We start from the raw sequence: 15,832 nt of genomic DNA, 5'->3' as shown, positions 1-15,832 counted from the left end.
TCTCCCTCTCTCTGTGACTATCATAAATAAATAAAAAAAAATTAAAAAAATATTAAAAAAAATAAAAAATAAAATGGTCTTGCCAGGCCCATTGAGTAAAATAGCAGCCCTGATGATTACAGAAGTCAATCAGATAGGTGCTTGATCTTTAGAAGGCAGTATACCAATAAACGAGCTTTGCAGTAAAGGTTGCCATAATAATAGAAGAGAATGTAGTTCCTAGCCATATATTCTATTTATTAAAATTTTAAATGCTGTAAACACCAGCAGTGTATACCCTCAGCTAACCCATACCTTAAAATATGTTTAAAAGAAAGAGGAAAGCATGCGGTTGGCCTCAGCACTCCATAGAAGTAATGATAGTAATAAGTACCAGTAGGCAGAGGTGATGGTGTACAAAGTTATTTCACAGTTAAATAGCTAAGCCATTGTCTCCTGGCCCCTCACCACCCCCAGATGCTGGGCCTGGGGCCCAGGGGTCATATTTCTCCATCACCCACTGCTCCCCACCAGGCTCCACCAACAGGGACACTGGAAGAGCTGGAGTAGGAGAAGGACCCACCTCAGAAAGACCCACTGCACTGAATCTGTAGATTGCGTGGGTAATATGGACGTTGTAACAAAATTGAATCTCCCAATCCATGAGGATGCAATATTTGTCTTTCCATCTATCTGTGTCCTCTTCAGTTTCTTTCTGTCAACTATATTCAAAAAGAAGAATTCTGAGCCCTAGCTTCAGCCAGCCTCTGGGATCTGAAAACCCCCACCACTCCCCTCTATTCCCTCAGCCCCAAGGGGAGGGAGCTGCTTCCTGAGGTCACTCCCTCAGATGTTCAGCATCCCCTTCTCTTGTTTTATGCCTATTGAATCAGGGCCTTATATTAAATTCTCTCCATTAAAATGACCAATGTGGTTTCTGTTTTCCTAATTGGACAGCCGTTAATCACTCCAATAATGAGGTAGCTAATATTAAACATATTTTACTGGCAAGGAAGTGGGGACTTAGTGAGGTAGCGTGATTTGTCAGAAATTATACAACCAGTAGTACAAGAGCCAAGACCTACGCCTTCTATTTTGAGATCTTCTGCTTTCCATTGCATCTCAGCATTTCTCTTGCTGAACCTCTTTTTTTTTTTTTTTTTTTAATAATTGTGTGGCATCGGTAGTAGAGAATTCCCATATACCCTTCATCCAGCTTTTGCTAACGTTAACCTTTTAAACGACTATGGTACATTTAATCCACTAAAAATTAGCATAGGTATTTTACTATTTTTTAAAACTACAGACTTTACTCAGCTTTCTTTTCACACACACGCAAAAAAAGCCAAACCAAAAAACCCCCAAAAAAGCCTAAAACAAAAACAAAAACAAAAAAACCCAAGCCCACACTAGACTTTATTAGGATTACACTAGTTTTTCCACTCATTTCTCTTTTCCAGCTCCGAATAGAATCCAGGATTCCCCCTCACCTTTTCTTGTCACATTTCCTCACCCCCTTTAATCTGTGGCAGTTTCCTGGTTTTCCCTTATTTTTCATGACCTTGATAATTCGGAAGTGTACTGGTTAGGTATTTTGTAGAGCTTCCCTTGATTTCGATTTTCTGCTGTTTTCTTGCGATTAGAGCAGGGATTTAGGGGAAGAATACCACAGAGGTAAGTGCTCCTCTGATTGCCTCATCTCAGAGGTCCATGATAGCTGGTGACTTGTTACTGCTGATGGTGACCTTGATCACTTGGTCAAGGTGGTGTCTGTCAAGCTTACCCACTATACATCTTTACTTTTCCATAATTTATTTGTTAGAAGCCAGTCACTAAATCCTCTTGCTGAACTTTTGACATCCCGCTTAATTACAGAGCTATACTTTCTTAACAGATCATTAACTAGCACTTACAGAATCTTTGCATTGGGGGGCCTGGGTGGCTTGGTCAGTTGAGCGTCTGCCTTCAGCTCAGGTCATGATCTGGGAGTTCCAGGATCAAGTCCCACGTCGGGCTCCCTGCTCGATGGTAGTCTGCTTCTCTCTCTGCCCCTCACCACCCCGCTCATGCTCTCTTATTCTCTGTTTCTCAAATAAATAAACAAAATCTTAAAAAAAAAAAAAAGGAATCTTTGCATTAAAGGCCAGGAATTACAATCCTAGGACGCAAATTAATTATGTTAGATGTGGCCATGTATTGCTTCTTAGGGAACTATTATCCATTGTACTATCTTTGTTTTGTACCCTGTTTAAACTTGGAACTTGGCTATTTATAGTCTCAGAAGGTTTATGGTTAGTGGTTGGAGACCTATTTATTCTTCATGAGCTGGAATCACCCGATAAGGCCTGAAAGATGATCAGAAGCTCAGGTCTTTATATATATATATATATATATATATATATATATATATATATATATTTATTTATTTATTAATGAGAGACACACAGAGGGGCTGGGCAGAGACACAGGCAGAGGGAGAAGCAGGCTCCATGCAGGGAGCCCGACGTGGGACTCGATCCCGGATCTCCAGGATCAGGCCCTGGGCTGAAGGCAGCGCTAAACCGCTGAGCCACCCGGGCTGCCTAGAAGCTCAAGTCTTAATAGCATGTGGGAAATCAGTAAAAAGAGGAAGAGCCATAGAGACATAGTAGCTGAGGTTAGGAAAATTAGAGGTGTTAAAGAATGTGGCTGAAGGAGTGGAGATTTGCAAGGATGGGCTGAGGGGTAACAGGTGGCAGACATGGGGAGATGTAGAGATCTCAGGTAGGGAGCCAAGGAAGTGCTGGAACAGGATGCAGGGAAGCCAGTGACAAAAATCAACCTTGGAGTCAGACTCTGCACATGGCATATTGTAGTATGTGCATCTTGTCTCTGAGATTCACCATCTTAGGACATAAAGGTTATAGTTCTAGCTGCTAGATTTCACTATATAGAGAACTTAAATGAGCTTACGCTTTCATATGAACCAAATAAAGTAGCTCAGTTGGGTTATATAACCTTGAGTATTTACTGCTATTAAAGGGTGACCAAAGAATAATCAGAGCTCTCAGAAGTTTTGCAGGGCAAGGTGGAACAAATGTCACCTTGTTAAATTAGCTGCAGAATACAGATCATAATATTAATAACTTAGAAATGAAAGTTACCAAGACATATGCTATAGGTTTTTATTGTATACTAGTTTATTCTCATTATATGGGATTTCCGAATCTCATGGTTAGCTAAAGAAAATAAAATCTCAATAAGGTTACTGATTCAGAATAATGGCTTTCTCCCTAGGGCTATATCTGCAAATAGAGAGCCTAGCCAAAGTGACCAGACCTTGCCAGGGCTGAGAATCCTGCAGTCGATTGGCTTGTAAACTTAACTTTCTGTATTTCATACTGTTATTCTGTTTCTCAAGCCAGAGCATATTTTCTTTCCAGGACTATGAGAGGAGACTTAACAGCTCTTATAATTAATCTTGGACCTTATTTATGTTGTTTAGAGTCAGTATATTTCAGTGCGAGCCCAGAAAGACAGCTTGCAGTTTTTCAATTTGAAGACTAGCTTATGGTTTTTTGTTTTTGAAATATGGAATGAAGAAGACTTTGTTCCCCTTGCCCGTCTTAGTAATTGGCCTGTTGAAAAATGACTGGAAAACTAACACTTGGTGACATTAGAACATTCATACGCTTCTTTGGGGAAAGAAAAAATATGTGCTGTATATTTTTAAATACCTGTTTCGACGAATACTGGTGCTTGTCTCTCTGGGCACATTCTTTACAGATAGTGTCAGGAATTTCAAACTCTCTTAAATGAAAAGTGGATTCTTATTTGTGTGCTGGGTTGTGGGTCTTCTGACCAGATGAAATCCGGAAGTCAGACGTCTAGAATGGAGTGCTTGTCTGTAAGGAATAGTTTCTCTGACCATTAGTCATTATTTACCAACTTGCTGAAGGAAAAAGATGACTGTGTCGCTTTAATAAAAGTACTTCTTTTTTTCCCTTTTAACCCCCCTTAAAATTAGGTAGTGTTAGGCAAAATCCTTTATATCTAAAAACAGCTCATCCTCAGGAAGGTACTTTTATTTTAGAAGCACAGTATGAGTGGGTTGTGCTTTATCTTGGTCCTGCTGGAGGTGGGGAGAGGGTGCTGTGTCTTGGTGAGAGCTTTCTATCAGTGGGGAACTGAAAGTTGAATAAGTTTCACTTGTCACCAAAGCGGTACATAGCAATGGTCATTGACCTAAATCTGTGTGATTTTATGGTGGATGCTTTATTCTGCAGTGGATTTTTTCATGCTTTTCTTATCACCTATTAGGGTGATTGGAGAGAATTGGTTAATTGGGTATATTCATCCTAGGGTTTAAATATTTTGAAAAAGGTCAACATTAGATGTGATGTCACAGAGCCATGACATTGGCCCTGTGTGCTTCCTGCCAGGGAACCTTGCAGGGAGTTAACAGACTATAAATAGACTGCCTTCTTGGATTGATTCCTTTGGTAACCAAACCTGAACACCAAGCATCTTTGTGTTAAGGTCATCCTGTGACACCCTCCTAGTGTCTCCCTCACATCTTTATATAAGTGAAAAGAGTGTCTTGCGTGTTGTCAGCTTTGTGATCACCAGTCTTTCTACACTAGTGATTGATTGACTCCCCATGAGGATTGGATGGGAAATGAGTGAAAAGGGGTTTTACTGTTGTAAATATAGCTCATTTGATGTTCTGGTCTGCAGCAGGCACAATACAGTCTGTCTCAGGGCTGCAGCTGGTTAAATAGGCAAATCTGTATTCATTTCACAGCATTCAAGCCGAGACTAAACTGTTCTCCCGACACTGATCTAAGAAAATGTTCTAAAGCATCACCAGTCTAAAAATACCCACTGGTAAGTCTTGGACACACTACACATCTGAGAAGAGGGGAAGTAGAGAAAGCTGAGAAAATAAGCAGACATCAAATAAAAAGGAACTGAAATTTAAATATAAAAGCCCTAAAATCTATAAAAGAAAAGGTTTGTGTAGTGCTGTAAATGAGTTATTCATATGACCCCAGATGTTGGTTTCCATAGTAACTATTATTTGATTCTTTGGCACAAATATTACATGTCTGCTAATGTATAAAATGAGTACTTTTCTATTTTAATTATAGATTCTCTAAAATAATATCCTTTCTCTTTGGAAGCAGAGATTTGGCATTTGGGGCATTTTCTTTTCTAAGTAAAAACTGAGTTAGTGCATTTTAATTTGTTTTTCTCCTCCACCCTTCTTTCTCCTATTTTTTCCCCTTTTCTCCTATTAAGATTCCCTTCAAGGAATGTTCATGGCATCATTATTTCTAATAGTGAAAACTAGAAACAGACCATTAGTGAAAGATTAGTGAATACATAATGGTATGAAGTAGACTTCTCTGAAAAAATAAAAACAAAAACAGGGTTCTTTGGAGACATAATCGATTCCAGGGATTGGAGAAAAACATAAGATTAATGGGAATATCTTGTGGTGCTAGAAAGTAAGAAAGTGCTAAAAAATGATGGAAGCATACAAAAAGACACAGTAGCCAATGCCAAAGAGCCCCCGACGGCCAAATTTAGGATGTTGTGTGCATATGGCTAGGCCTGAAGCTAATAGGAAATGTTAGCAAATTATATTTTTACAAAAACACTTTTTATTAAAAAAAACACTTTTTATTCAAGTTAATTAATTATGTTTCTGAATGACTATAGTCCTTTTTATAGACTACTGGAAATTGCCCAATCATTTGCAACTAAAATAAGATATGACCACATATGCATTGTGACCATATTTTCTACAACAAAATGTGAGTGCACCTTGTTGGGGTAGTTTAACAAAATGTTTGAAATTAGAATGGTTTAAAATAATCTAGGCTATATGGTTGATATATATATGCACATAAATGTGTCTATACACATATTTTGTATGTGTGTGTACACACACAGCCACACTCAGCCACACTTCTTCCGTTCAGTCTAAGCTGGCAGTTCCTCATTTGGTCACTAGGTGGCACTTGGCCAGTGTCAGGCAAGAGTAAAAGGAAACTGATGAGCGCTAGGATAAAAGGCCAAAGAGGAACTTGGTCAGTATTCACTCAGAATCTCGATGGGGAGTTCCCTGGGGCCCATTGAAAGAGTTCATTTGGCTGACCTTTTCTTTACTCCTGGACTTGAGGTGTTTGGGAATTAAATGATTCTGAGATTTGGGCTATTTTCAGTACAGACATGGCAGGTCAGTCCTAAGAGAGTGCTGTACCTGAGTCATAGCTCTGGTCCCCCTACAGACAGAACCAGGAGAGGGTGAGCCCAGTCCTTCACTGAATCCCAGGCCCAGCTTGGGATTCAGGGCAAAGTGAGAGTGTTGAATGCATGGGTACACATCTTTGTTCTTTGAAAATAGTTTAGAGGAGAAACCACTGTGTTCTAGAAATTGTCAGTGCCACGCATTTGAGCACCTCGGGCAGCAGGTGAACAGTGGCTGCTTCTGCTGCTGGAAGTGTTCTCTGGCACTGCCTTACCGCGGATGTACGTTCATGCCTTCTGCTGGTGCCATTAGATCTTGCAAACAAAAGGATTTTGTCATGCTGTGCTCCAAGAAAGCTTTTCTCTAAGACCTTAGATACTCCTGTTGAAATTTAAAAGGAGTGTGGCATTAGGTAGCTTTTGTATGTACTGCTGGCTAAGCAAAAGAATATAATCCAGAGTTTCGACTAGCTTCCAGAACCTGAACAGGATTTGATATCTTTTGCAGCAAGTGTTTACGACTGTCATACTCTACACTCTCCTTGGGCTTCTAGAGTTCTCCGGGGCTCAGAGCAGCCTGTAGACTTGCCTCTCACTAGCTGAGACAGCTGCAAGGTAATGAATGTGGCTTTGGAGTCAACTCCTGATTCTGGGTTCAAATCCTAATGCTACTACTCAATAGCCCTGGATCTTCAATAATTACACAAATATAATGAATTCAGTTTCTTTATCTGTAAAATAAGGTTGTTAATACTGATACTCTTCATTTGTCTAATCAACCAACATATTTTTTAGTTCCTCAAGGACCTGACAATTTTGTATGCATGTTTTAGTGTTAAGCATATTAAATACGAATGTATTTACTTATTTATTTTAAAGATTTTATTTATTTATTTATTTATTTATTTATTTGTTTATTTATTTATTTATTTATAAGAGAGAGCAGATACAGAGGGAGACACAGACTCCCCACTGAGCAGGGAGCCGGACATGGGGCTCAATCCCAGGATTCCAGGATCATAACCTGAGCCAAAGGCAGACTTTTGACTGACTGAGCCACCCAGGTGCCCCAAAAGAATGTGTCTAAACTGGAGATGGATGGTGGTGATGGTAGCATGACATATGAATGTACTTAAGGCCACTGAACTGTGTGCTTAAAGTGGTGAGGGTGAAAATTTTTGTATTATGTGTATTTTGCCACAATTAAGTAAAAATTTTTTAGAAATGTTTATCTAAAGAACCCAGCCTGATCCTGGCACATAGTAGATACTCTGTAAACATCCACTGAGTTAGAGAGTGAGTGGTGACAAGGAAGGGCCAGAGTGTTTTCTCTTAGAGACAAGTACCCTGGCACAACCAGGCCAGTCAATGAGAAGAAATGGCCTTTTCTGTATAGTACAAAACATGCCACCAGGCCCACAGATGGAGGAAGGCCGCCAAGCCTTCTGTAAGGCATATCCTGACTTCTTGCTTCAAGTTCAAGGTGGCCTAATGGAACTCCTTCCCATTTCTCAAATATCATTCTGGAGTACATAACTGAACAGCCTCATGAAGGATCCTAAAAGCAGTTTCTGGAATTCTGTTTCAATTTTCAGAATGAAGACAGGCTTTAGGTAAAGACTAGCAGGCAGAGAATAAAGTTTGGACTGCTCAGGGACTACTGGATCAAACCTTTGAGGTCAGTTCCTTTCTGACAGAGAATTGAGACTCTGGGATTATTCTAAGTGGAAGATGAGGAACACTCATCTTTCTTTTTCATTTTCCTTCTATTTTTCTCTTTGGGGGGAAAAGGGTGAAGAATGAAGGAAGAATTGCCTTAAAAAAAAGAAAAAAACTCAGGTAGGAGTTATGGATAACTCCCAAGTACCTGTGCAAATGAATGTGATTAACTTTGCTACTCCAGAAAAAAATTTTAATCCCAAAGTCATTTATTTTGGCTTTAGAATAGACTAGCATTTGTGTCGGATTTTCCTGCCTAATTACTTTTTGCTTAAGCTTATTTTAAAATTGTTTTAAATTCCTTTAGTGTGACAGCCTAGGGAAGTGGGGAGTGGGGAAATGGGCCACAGAGTGGATCTGAACTAGAATTGTAGCTTTCCTATAGAAAAGCTTCCTCATATGCTGCCAGTGGGAGAGCAAAATTGGAATCAGCTTTCTGGAGAACAATTTGGCAAAATATTTTTTAAAGTCTTAAAAATATGCTTACTCTTTGATCCAGTAATTCCACTTCTAGGAATTTGTCCTAAGGAAGTAATCAAATAAGCACACAGAAATATCAGGACAAGGCACTCACCATAACATTTGTATCGGCAAAAAACAAAAACAACCCCCCCCAAAAAAAACCCCAAAAAACAAAAATTTTTAAAAAGAGTAAAACTAATGGAAAACATTGAATACTATGGAATTAATTAAATAAAGTATGCTCCTTTCTCCAATGTGTGTAGTCCTATTGCCAGATTGTAGACTCTTGAAACGTTTACCACATCTTTCTAAGTGAGAAGGAACATAAAATAGTGGGCACAGTTTGAAACCGTGCCTAGATACAGAGAAGGGTAGGTGAGTAGCTGGATGGATGGATGGATGGATGGATGGATGGATGGATGAGGGGATGGACTCCTATCGGGAGAGACACATTCTGCAGTATTAACTTTGGTATTGCTGAGCGGTGAAATTGTGGCTGATTTGTATTTTTTGTGTGTTTTTCAGATTTTTTGCTCGAACATGTATTGCTTTGTAATTAGAAAAGCCAACGCTCATAAGGTAGACTGAATGTATGTGCTTAAGGGTCACATTCATACAAGGGAATTATCAGCAATCATACTGAATACATAAAATCAGATGTACCATAGGTTAAATTATGTTCCCCAAGAAAAAGAACCATATTCAGCAAAAATCTATGAAGGCGCAATTAGAGTATCATGTGGGTGTCCTATTTTCTGATCCCAGCACTAGGAGGTAGACTCTTCTAGAGCTAGGAGTACTGCAGTTTTGCCAAGCTACAAAGACTGGTGGGTGGGTTTTCTGTAAATTATGTGTAAAGAATGTTCATTGTCCAGATAACACTAGAAGAATACTGGCGGCATTTAAAATTGTTCTTAAGTGTCTGAAAGCCCCCCCACACACACTTAAATTTTGTACTATGTCCCCTTCCTTATCTCATTATCATCATGCAGAACTCCACATCTCAATGGGGAAAGAGTGAAAACGTAAGGGAAACGGCAGACGACCATAAACCTTTGATGACCTCAAAATAGCTCCTGGCTCACATTTTCAAGAACTCTGCTTTATATAACCAGCTGCAGGGAAAATTTGTTCTTCACTGTTTGCAGCCTCAGCTCTGTACACATGATGGGGTGCTCTTTTATTTGCAGTTCCTAAATTCCGAAGACACCATGTGGCTTCACTGAAGGAAAACCCTTGCGGGTCTTGGCTCCCCTGTTGTCTCAGGTCAGATGGAAAAGCCTTTTGTGATTAACTCGGCCACAGTGTGTCCTTTGGTATTTGGAACTTCAGTAGGAGTTTTTATTAGTTATCCACATTTTGAATGCTGACTCAAATAAGCTGCCTATAATGGAAAAAGCAGATAAATCTAGCCCTCTTGATGCCAAAACGAATCCCCCATTCTGCCACTGGCTGTGACCTTGAGCAAATTCACTTAACATGTCGGGTCCCAGTGTCCTCACTTAAGAGAGTGTGGTGCCTTCCCATCTAACTACAGAAGGCTGTTCTTTGTCAGCCATGAAGCTTGGTACCAGCGGGGAACAGTGACTGGTCTCTAAACACACTACCTTCTCCCACTTTGTTTCTGACAGTTTCCCTATGCTGCCCCGCCTCCCCAAGAACCCGTGAAGACTCTGAGAAGCCTGATCAACATCCGGAAGGACACACTAAGACTTGTAAAGTAAGTTCCCACCGGGGCGGAGCTTGGGCCAGGTTCTGGGTACAAGATCCAGAGACATGGGAAGCTGTTCCTGGCAGACCCAGAGTCTGGAGTCTGATCCCCGGGCCTCAGGGATGTGACCTGCCTTGGCACTGATGGAGCAGCCCCCCGCCACCCCCCGCCACCCCCCCCACCCCCCGCCCGTCCATGGAGTTTAGATCTTCCCACATCTAGATTATTCAAAACTTGGCATCTGTGTTTGTGAAGGACTTTTCCCTTTCCTGGAAGCAGTCCTTATTATCCTTGTTTTATTATTTTTTTAAAAAAAAGAAGAATTATTGAGGGAAAAAGTAAATCTTGCAGATGCTTCAGCAAGCCTAGGGAAAAATGGGATATTTGAAGTTGGAATATAAAGTCCTTATTTTTATTGTTATGTTTACTCATCACCTCATGTGTCCTTCCTCTGAGGAACTTGTGCTTTCAGCTGGTTGGTTAATCATCATCATCAATATTATTATCAACACTTGCGTTCTCTGTGTAGGCTCTAAAATAGTGTAATTTTGACACCGAGGCTGCCCTCCAGATAGTACGCCAGTCTGCTAATGCGCTCATTGGTCCCCTGGGAAGACAGATTTGGCTAGGGCAAATCACAGGTCCCAGATATTTCTAAATGGACAAGGAAGATGACTCTGAGTCCATTTTATGCCTGTATAGGTCAGTCCTATTTGCATTAGGAAGTTTACTTCTCTCTACACATTGTTTTAATACTTTATTAAGATACAACTTACATACTGTACAATTCACTCATTTAAAGTGTACAATTCAGTGGTTTTTAGTATATTCAGAGTTGTGCAATCATCACTACCATTGAAATTGAGAACATTTTGGGACACCTGGGTGGCTCAGTGGTTGAGTGTCTGCCTTCAACTCAGGATGTGATCCCGGAGTCCTGGGATTGAGTCCCGCGTCAGGCTTCCTGCATGGAGCCTGCTTCTCCCTCTGCCTATGTCTCTGCCTCTCTCTCTCTCTCTCTCTCTCTCTCTCTCTCTCTCTCTCTGTCTCATAAATAAATAATAAAATATTAAAAAAAAAGAAATTGAGAACATTTTATCACCCCTAAAAGAGATCATAAACTCATTAGTGATGACTCCACATTTTCCCTGAAACCCTCTTCTAGACCTAAGCAACCACTGATTTACTTTCTGTATTTCTTCTTAACTTTTATATTTCATTTGTCAAAGCAGAAGTTTTGACTGCTTCTCCAACTATTCCCCTAGCCCTGGAGTCTGCTCTGGGGGCTAGGCGGCCATGGAGGTGCTCTACCAAGGAGCAGCCTGCAGCTGGCACTAGCCCTCCCTAGGGTAGTTCCTCCTCCCTGGGGCAGTTCCTGTGGCAGCAGAATGGATTGAGGCTCCTGAGGTCACTCTATGCACCTTGTTTCTTTAATCACACATGGCCTGATAGCTATGGCTCAAAGGCCTGAGCTGCAGAGAGGTCCTGGCCCTGGCCTCTGAGCCTGGCAGCCTGGCCACAGCTCCAGCAGAGAGCCAGCAGAACCCCACCTGAAAGCCGAAAACAAGCTTGCTTCCCAGCTCTGCAAGCACCATGCTCACATAAGTCCCGAGCTTCAAGTTTCCCATCTGTAGAGAGCGACACCACACTTCACCTTTCATGGCCATGGTCAGAATTCCAACAAGATAATAGGAAAAACACCTGCTATTCAATAACTGTTAGAGTGAATGGTGTTCTTGCTGTCTTTTTCTGAGATTATGGGAATAGGGTAGATTCAGATCCATAGATTTCCAGGTAAAGATGGAGGATTGAACATCTTTTGCTTCCAGCAAAAGCCACTAAAAGCATCAATCCAAAAGAACTGGGGAGATGGGAAAGGAGCTGCACCAATGTGGTTTAGGGACTAGAACAAAGGCAAGTGTTAAATAACCTAGCAGACCCCGGAGTCAGAATCCTGAGCAAGCAGAAGGAAAAGCCAAGAGTCACCCAGTTGAACTGTTGCCCCTAAAGGCTCAGGAATTGGCAGTATCAGTACCTCTGGACGCCGAAGTGGATGGCTAAAATGAAGAGGATTGGCAGGAAGCCTTTTGAGGAGGCCATCAGATCCCCTCCTTTAGGCCGCACAGCCAGAGCTGCCCTCCCCACACCCCGATGGAAGGCTGGCAGATGATTTTCTTTCTTTTTTTTTTTTTAAAGATTTTCTTTATTTATTCATGAGAGACACACACAGAGAGAGAGAGAGACAGGCAGAGACACAGGCAGAGGGAGAAGCAGGCTCCATGCAAGGAGCCCAATGTGGGACTCGATCCCGGGACTCCAGGATCACGCCCTGGGCAGAAGGCAGGCACTAAACCACTGAGCCACCCTCAGTGGCTCCCCTGACAGATGAGTTTCAATGGAAAAGTTAAAACAAAGACTCTGGATTTGGGGGACCCAGATACAGCTAAGGTTGATCTCAGTACTAAAAGGGGGGGTACACTAAAAATCCAGGTACACTGGATGCTGAACCTTCCAGCCTGTCTCCCCAGGCCCTCATCCAAAGAGAGGAACGCTGTCTCTGAGGAATTGGAGCCTCCTAGATGGGAAGACCAAAGAAATGGGCCTTGAAGATTCCTCCAAAGACCCTACGGAAGCCCAGGGTCCCCATACCACACCATGCACGGAGAGTTCCAATCAGGGGTTTTAAATTTCTTTTTTTTAAAGATTTTATTTTGTTTATTTGGGAGAGAGAGAGAGCATGCAAGCAGGGGGAGGAGTAGAGGGAGAGGGAGAAGGAGACTCCCTGCTGAGTGCAGAGCCCAACACAGTGCTCATCCCAGGACCCCAAGATCATGCATGACCTAAGACAAAACCAAGAGTCAGACACTCAAGCAACTGAGCCACCCAGGTGACTCTGGGGTTTTAAATTTCTTACATATGAGCAGACAACCAAAGATTCTTAGATGTGTAAGGATGCCTATACATGAAAGATAGTGGCAAGTGGCAGTACAAATCAACAAGGAAAAAAGACTCAGAAATTAAGAACATGGTAGCAGAAATGAAAAAGTCAATAGGGTGAAGAAGGAAAAGTTGAAATATTCCAGAAAGTGGGGTGAAAAGGTTGAGATACAGAAAACAGAAAAGGAAAGGTAGAAAGAATAGAGTCCCTATGTACAAAGCCCCACATCCAACTAATGATTCTAGAAAGAGAACAGAGAATATAGAAGGAAGGAAGTCATCATTAATGACATAACTAATTTTAAGAAAATTTCCCAGAACCAGAGGGCCTGAGTTGCTAAATTGCAAGGACCACTGGAATGCCCACCTCAATGGATAAGGTGGACATCTTACATCAAAGGAAAACAGGACCAGCAATTGGAATAGCTTCTTGAGAGCAACACTAGAAGCTGAGAGATAATGTAGTAGTACTTTCAAATGGCCTTTTAGAAGTATTTATAACCTGGAACTCTTTACTCAACCAAATTTTCAATGCAGTGTGACTATAGAATAAAATATCTCAAAAAATTTATCCCTCCAACACATCCTTTTCCAGGAGGCTAGTGGGGAAGGGGGGCCCAGCCACAATGAAAGTGTATCATGAGGAAGAAGACAGGAGATGCAGGAAAGAGGTAGGACTCCCCAGGGTAACAGGAGAGGGTGGCTCTGGGCGGCTGTGTGCAGGGAGAGAGTGCCTGGGGTCTGGAGGGGACCTCTGCAAGAAGACTAAATGTACAGAGCACCCAGAGCCTCTAAACACAGAGAGATTTAACCAGCCAACTGAGGGCTAGGGTTTGGATCAGTGAGAAAGGACACAGAAAACTGAGCAACTGAGAAAGGAAATGAGCATAAACTCCCAAGAAAAACTGATGTAGGAAAATAAAAATAATCAGAGATTACTCTGTGGCTAAGCTGGGAATCACATTAATATAATCGCAGTAATGCAGACACAAACATGAACTACCAGAATCATGATGTAGCTCATTATTCGCTGGGGTGGGGTGGGGTGGGGGGTAGTTATATGGGGCAGCGTGGTGAAAGAGAAAGAAATCTTGGCTCCCATGGTAGAAAGTCAGTGGATAATGCCTGAAACTGAAAAGTCAAGAATCATCCAGCATGTTCTATAGAAACATGCAGGTAAATGCCAAAATGAGCAGCTAAAAGAGGTAGAGATGGTCTCTGAAGAGGAGGAAGAGGAAGGGGCCTGCTGGTTTTGTGACAAGCCTTGTGGAAACTAGGTAAACTATGATTAGTAACTCTGATTACGGGGGGGGGGGGGGGAAGCAAGGTCTGACCAATGTACAAGTGTTCATTGTAGCTCCTCGAAGTTATCAGATACCACCTAAATGCTCCACAACAGTGGTCCTGAGGTATTTGGCCATCATTTGGAATGAAGATGTAGGCCTAAGCCTGTGGCCATGGAGAAGAGCTCACAACGAATCAAGTTAGAAAAAGGAGAGAGAGAGGGCACTTGGGTGGCTCATTTGGTTAAGTGTCTGCCTTCCACCCAGGGCGTAATCTCTGAATCCTGGGCTCGAGCCTCATGTTGGGCTCCCTGCTCAACAGGGCGTTTGCTTCTCTCTCTGTCTCTCCCTCTGCCCCTCCTTCCTGCTCATTCTCGTTCTTTTTCTCAAATAAATTCTAAAAATCTTTTTTTAAAATAGAGATATGGGACGCCTGGGTGGCTCAGCCATTGAACATCTGCCTTTGGCTCAGGGCATGATCCTGGGGTCCTGGAATCAAGTCCCACATCTGACTCCCTGCAGGGATCCTGCTTCTGTCTCTGCCTGTGCCTCTGCCTCTCTCTCTCTCTCTCTGTCTGTGTCTCATGAATGAACAAATAAAATCTTAAAAAAAAGTAAAAAAATGAATTTAAAAATACTGATTTGCAATCCCCAAAATGCTGAGTCTTTGTGGTTCTCTAGGTGTGCCGAGGAAGTGAAGACCCCTGGAGAAGAGGCCAGCAGAGCTAAAGTCCACTACAACGTGGAGTTCACCTTTGACACTGATGCTCGGGTGGCCATCACCATCTACTATCAGGCCACGGAAGAGTTCCAGAATGGGATTGCCAGGTAAGAACAAGAGCCCAGGGGAGCCGCATCCTTCCCAGATGCGTGAGAGTCCACGCCTTCCACACTCACCCATGGAAGAAAACCTTTTTTACCACCAGGTGAGATCTGGCTCCTGAATTTGGATTTTCTTCTGCAGACCCCCACCTCCTCACCTTTCCCCTTCAAATCGTGCCATCTTGTGCTGTGGTAGATGGCACCAAAACCTTTCATTTCATCGAGATACTATTTTAAAAAAAATCTATTAAGCTACATTTCTGTGGATATATGGGTGGAATAGATAAGTTTAGTGGCCTGACCAAGCAAGAGCAAAGGAAATGGATTATAAAGGAAATATTTTCTTTCCTTTTCTTCTTTATACCTAGAGCCTGTTGATATTGGGACCAGGCATGGGACAGAGGAAACGGCCCATCCATCTGGACTAGATGCTGACTTTTGCTTTGCTTTCCCTCTTTGCTCAACAGCTATATCCCCAGAGACAACAGCCTCCAGTCGGAGACGGTGCACTATAAGCGAGGGGTGTGTCAGCAGTTCTGCTTGCCCTCCCACACCGTGGACCCCTCGGAGTGGGCAGAGGAGGAGGTGAGCTGCCCCCTGGACGAGGTGACAGGCTGCTGGGAGGAAGCACAGGACCAGGTTCCTCATGGAGACCTAGAGTGGCCTAGGGCCTCATCAGGACTGC

General features: G+C 42.2%; 1 protein-coding gene across 4 annotated transcripts in view; it reads left to right on the top strand.

Annotated features, from left to right (window-relative positions):
* Positions 1-15,832, top strand: part of RNF157 (ring finger protein 157) — an 81,231-nt gene that overhangs the window by 42,915 nt on the left and 22,484 nt on the right. For all 4 annotated transcript variants that reach the window (XM_055331070.1, XM_055331079.1, XM_055331097.1 and 1 more), the window contains exons 3-5: positions 10,026-10,114; positions 15,007-15,153; positions 15,615-15,732. In XM_055331070.1, the coding sequence (XP_055187045.1) occupies positions 10,026-10,114; positions 15,007-15,153; positions 15,615-15,732 (354 nt within the window). The remainder of the gene's footprint in view (positions 1-10,025; positions 10,115-15,006; positions 15,154-15,614; positions 15,733-15,832) is intronic.

The sequence above is a fragment of the Nyctereutes procyonoides genome, unplaced genomic scaffold (assembly GCF_905146905.1).
Source record: "Nyctereutes procyonoides isolate TBG_1078 unplaced genomic scaffold, NYPRO_anot_genome, whole genome shotgun sequence".
NCBI lineage: Eukaryota > Metazoa > Chordata > Mammalia > Carnivora > Canidae > Nyctereutes > Nyctereutes procyonoides.
Note: the sequence above shows the minus strand (reverse complement) of the source record. Positions and strands in the feature narration are given on the sequence as shown.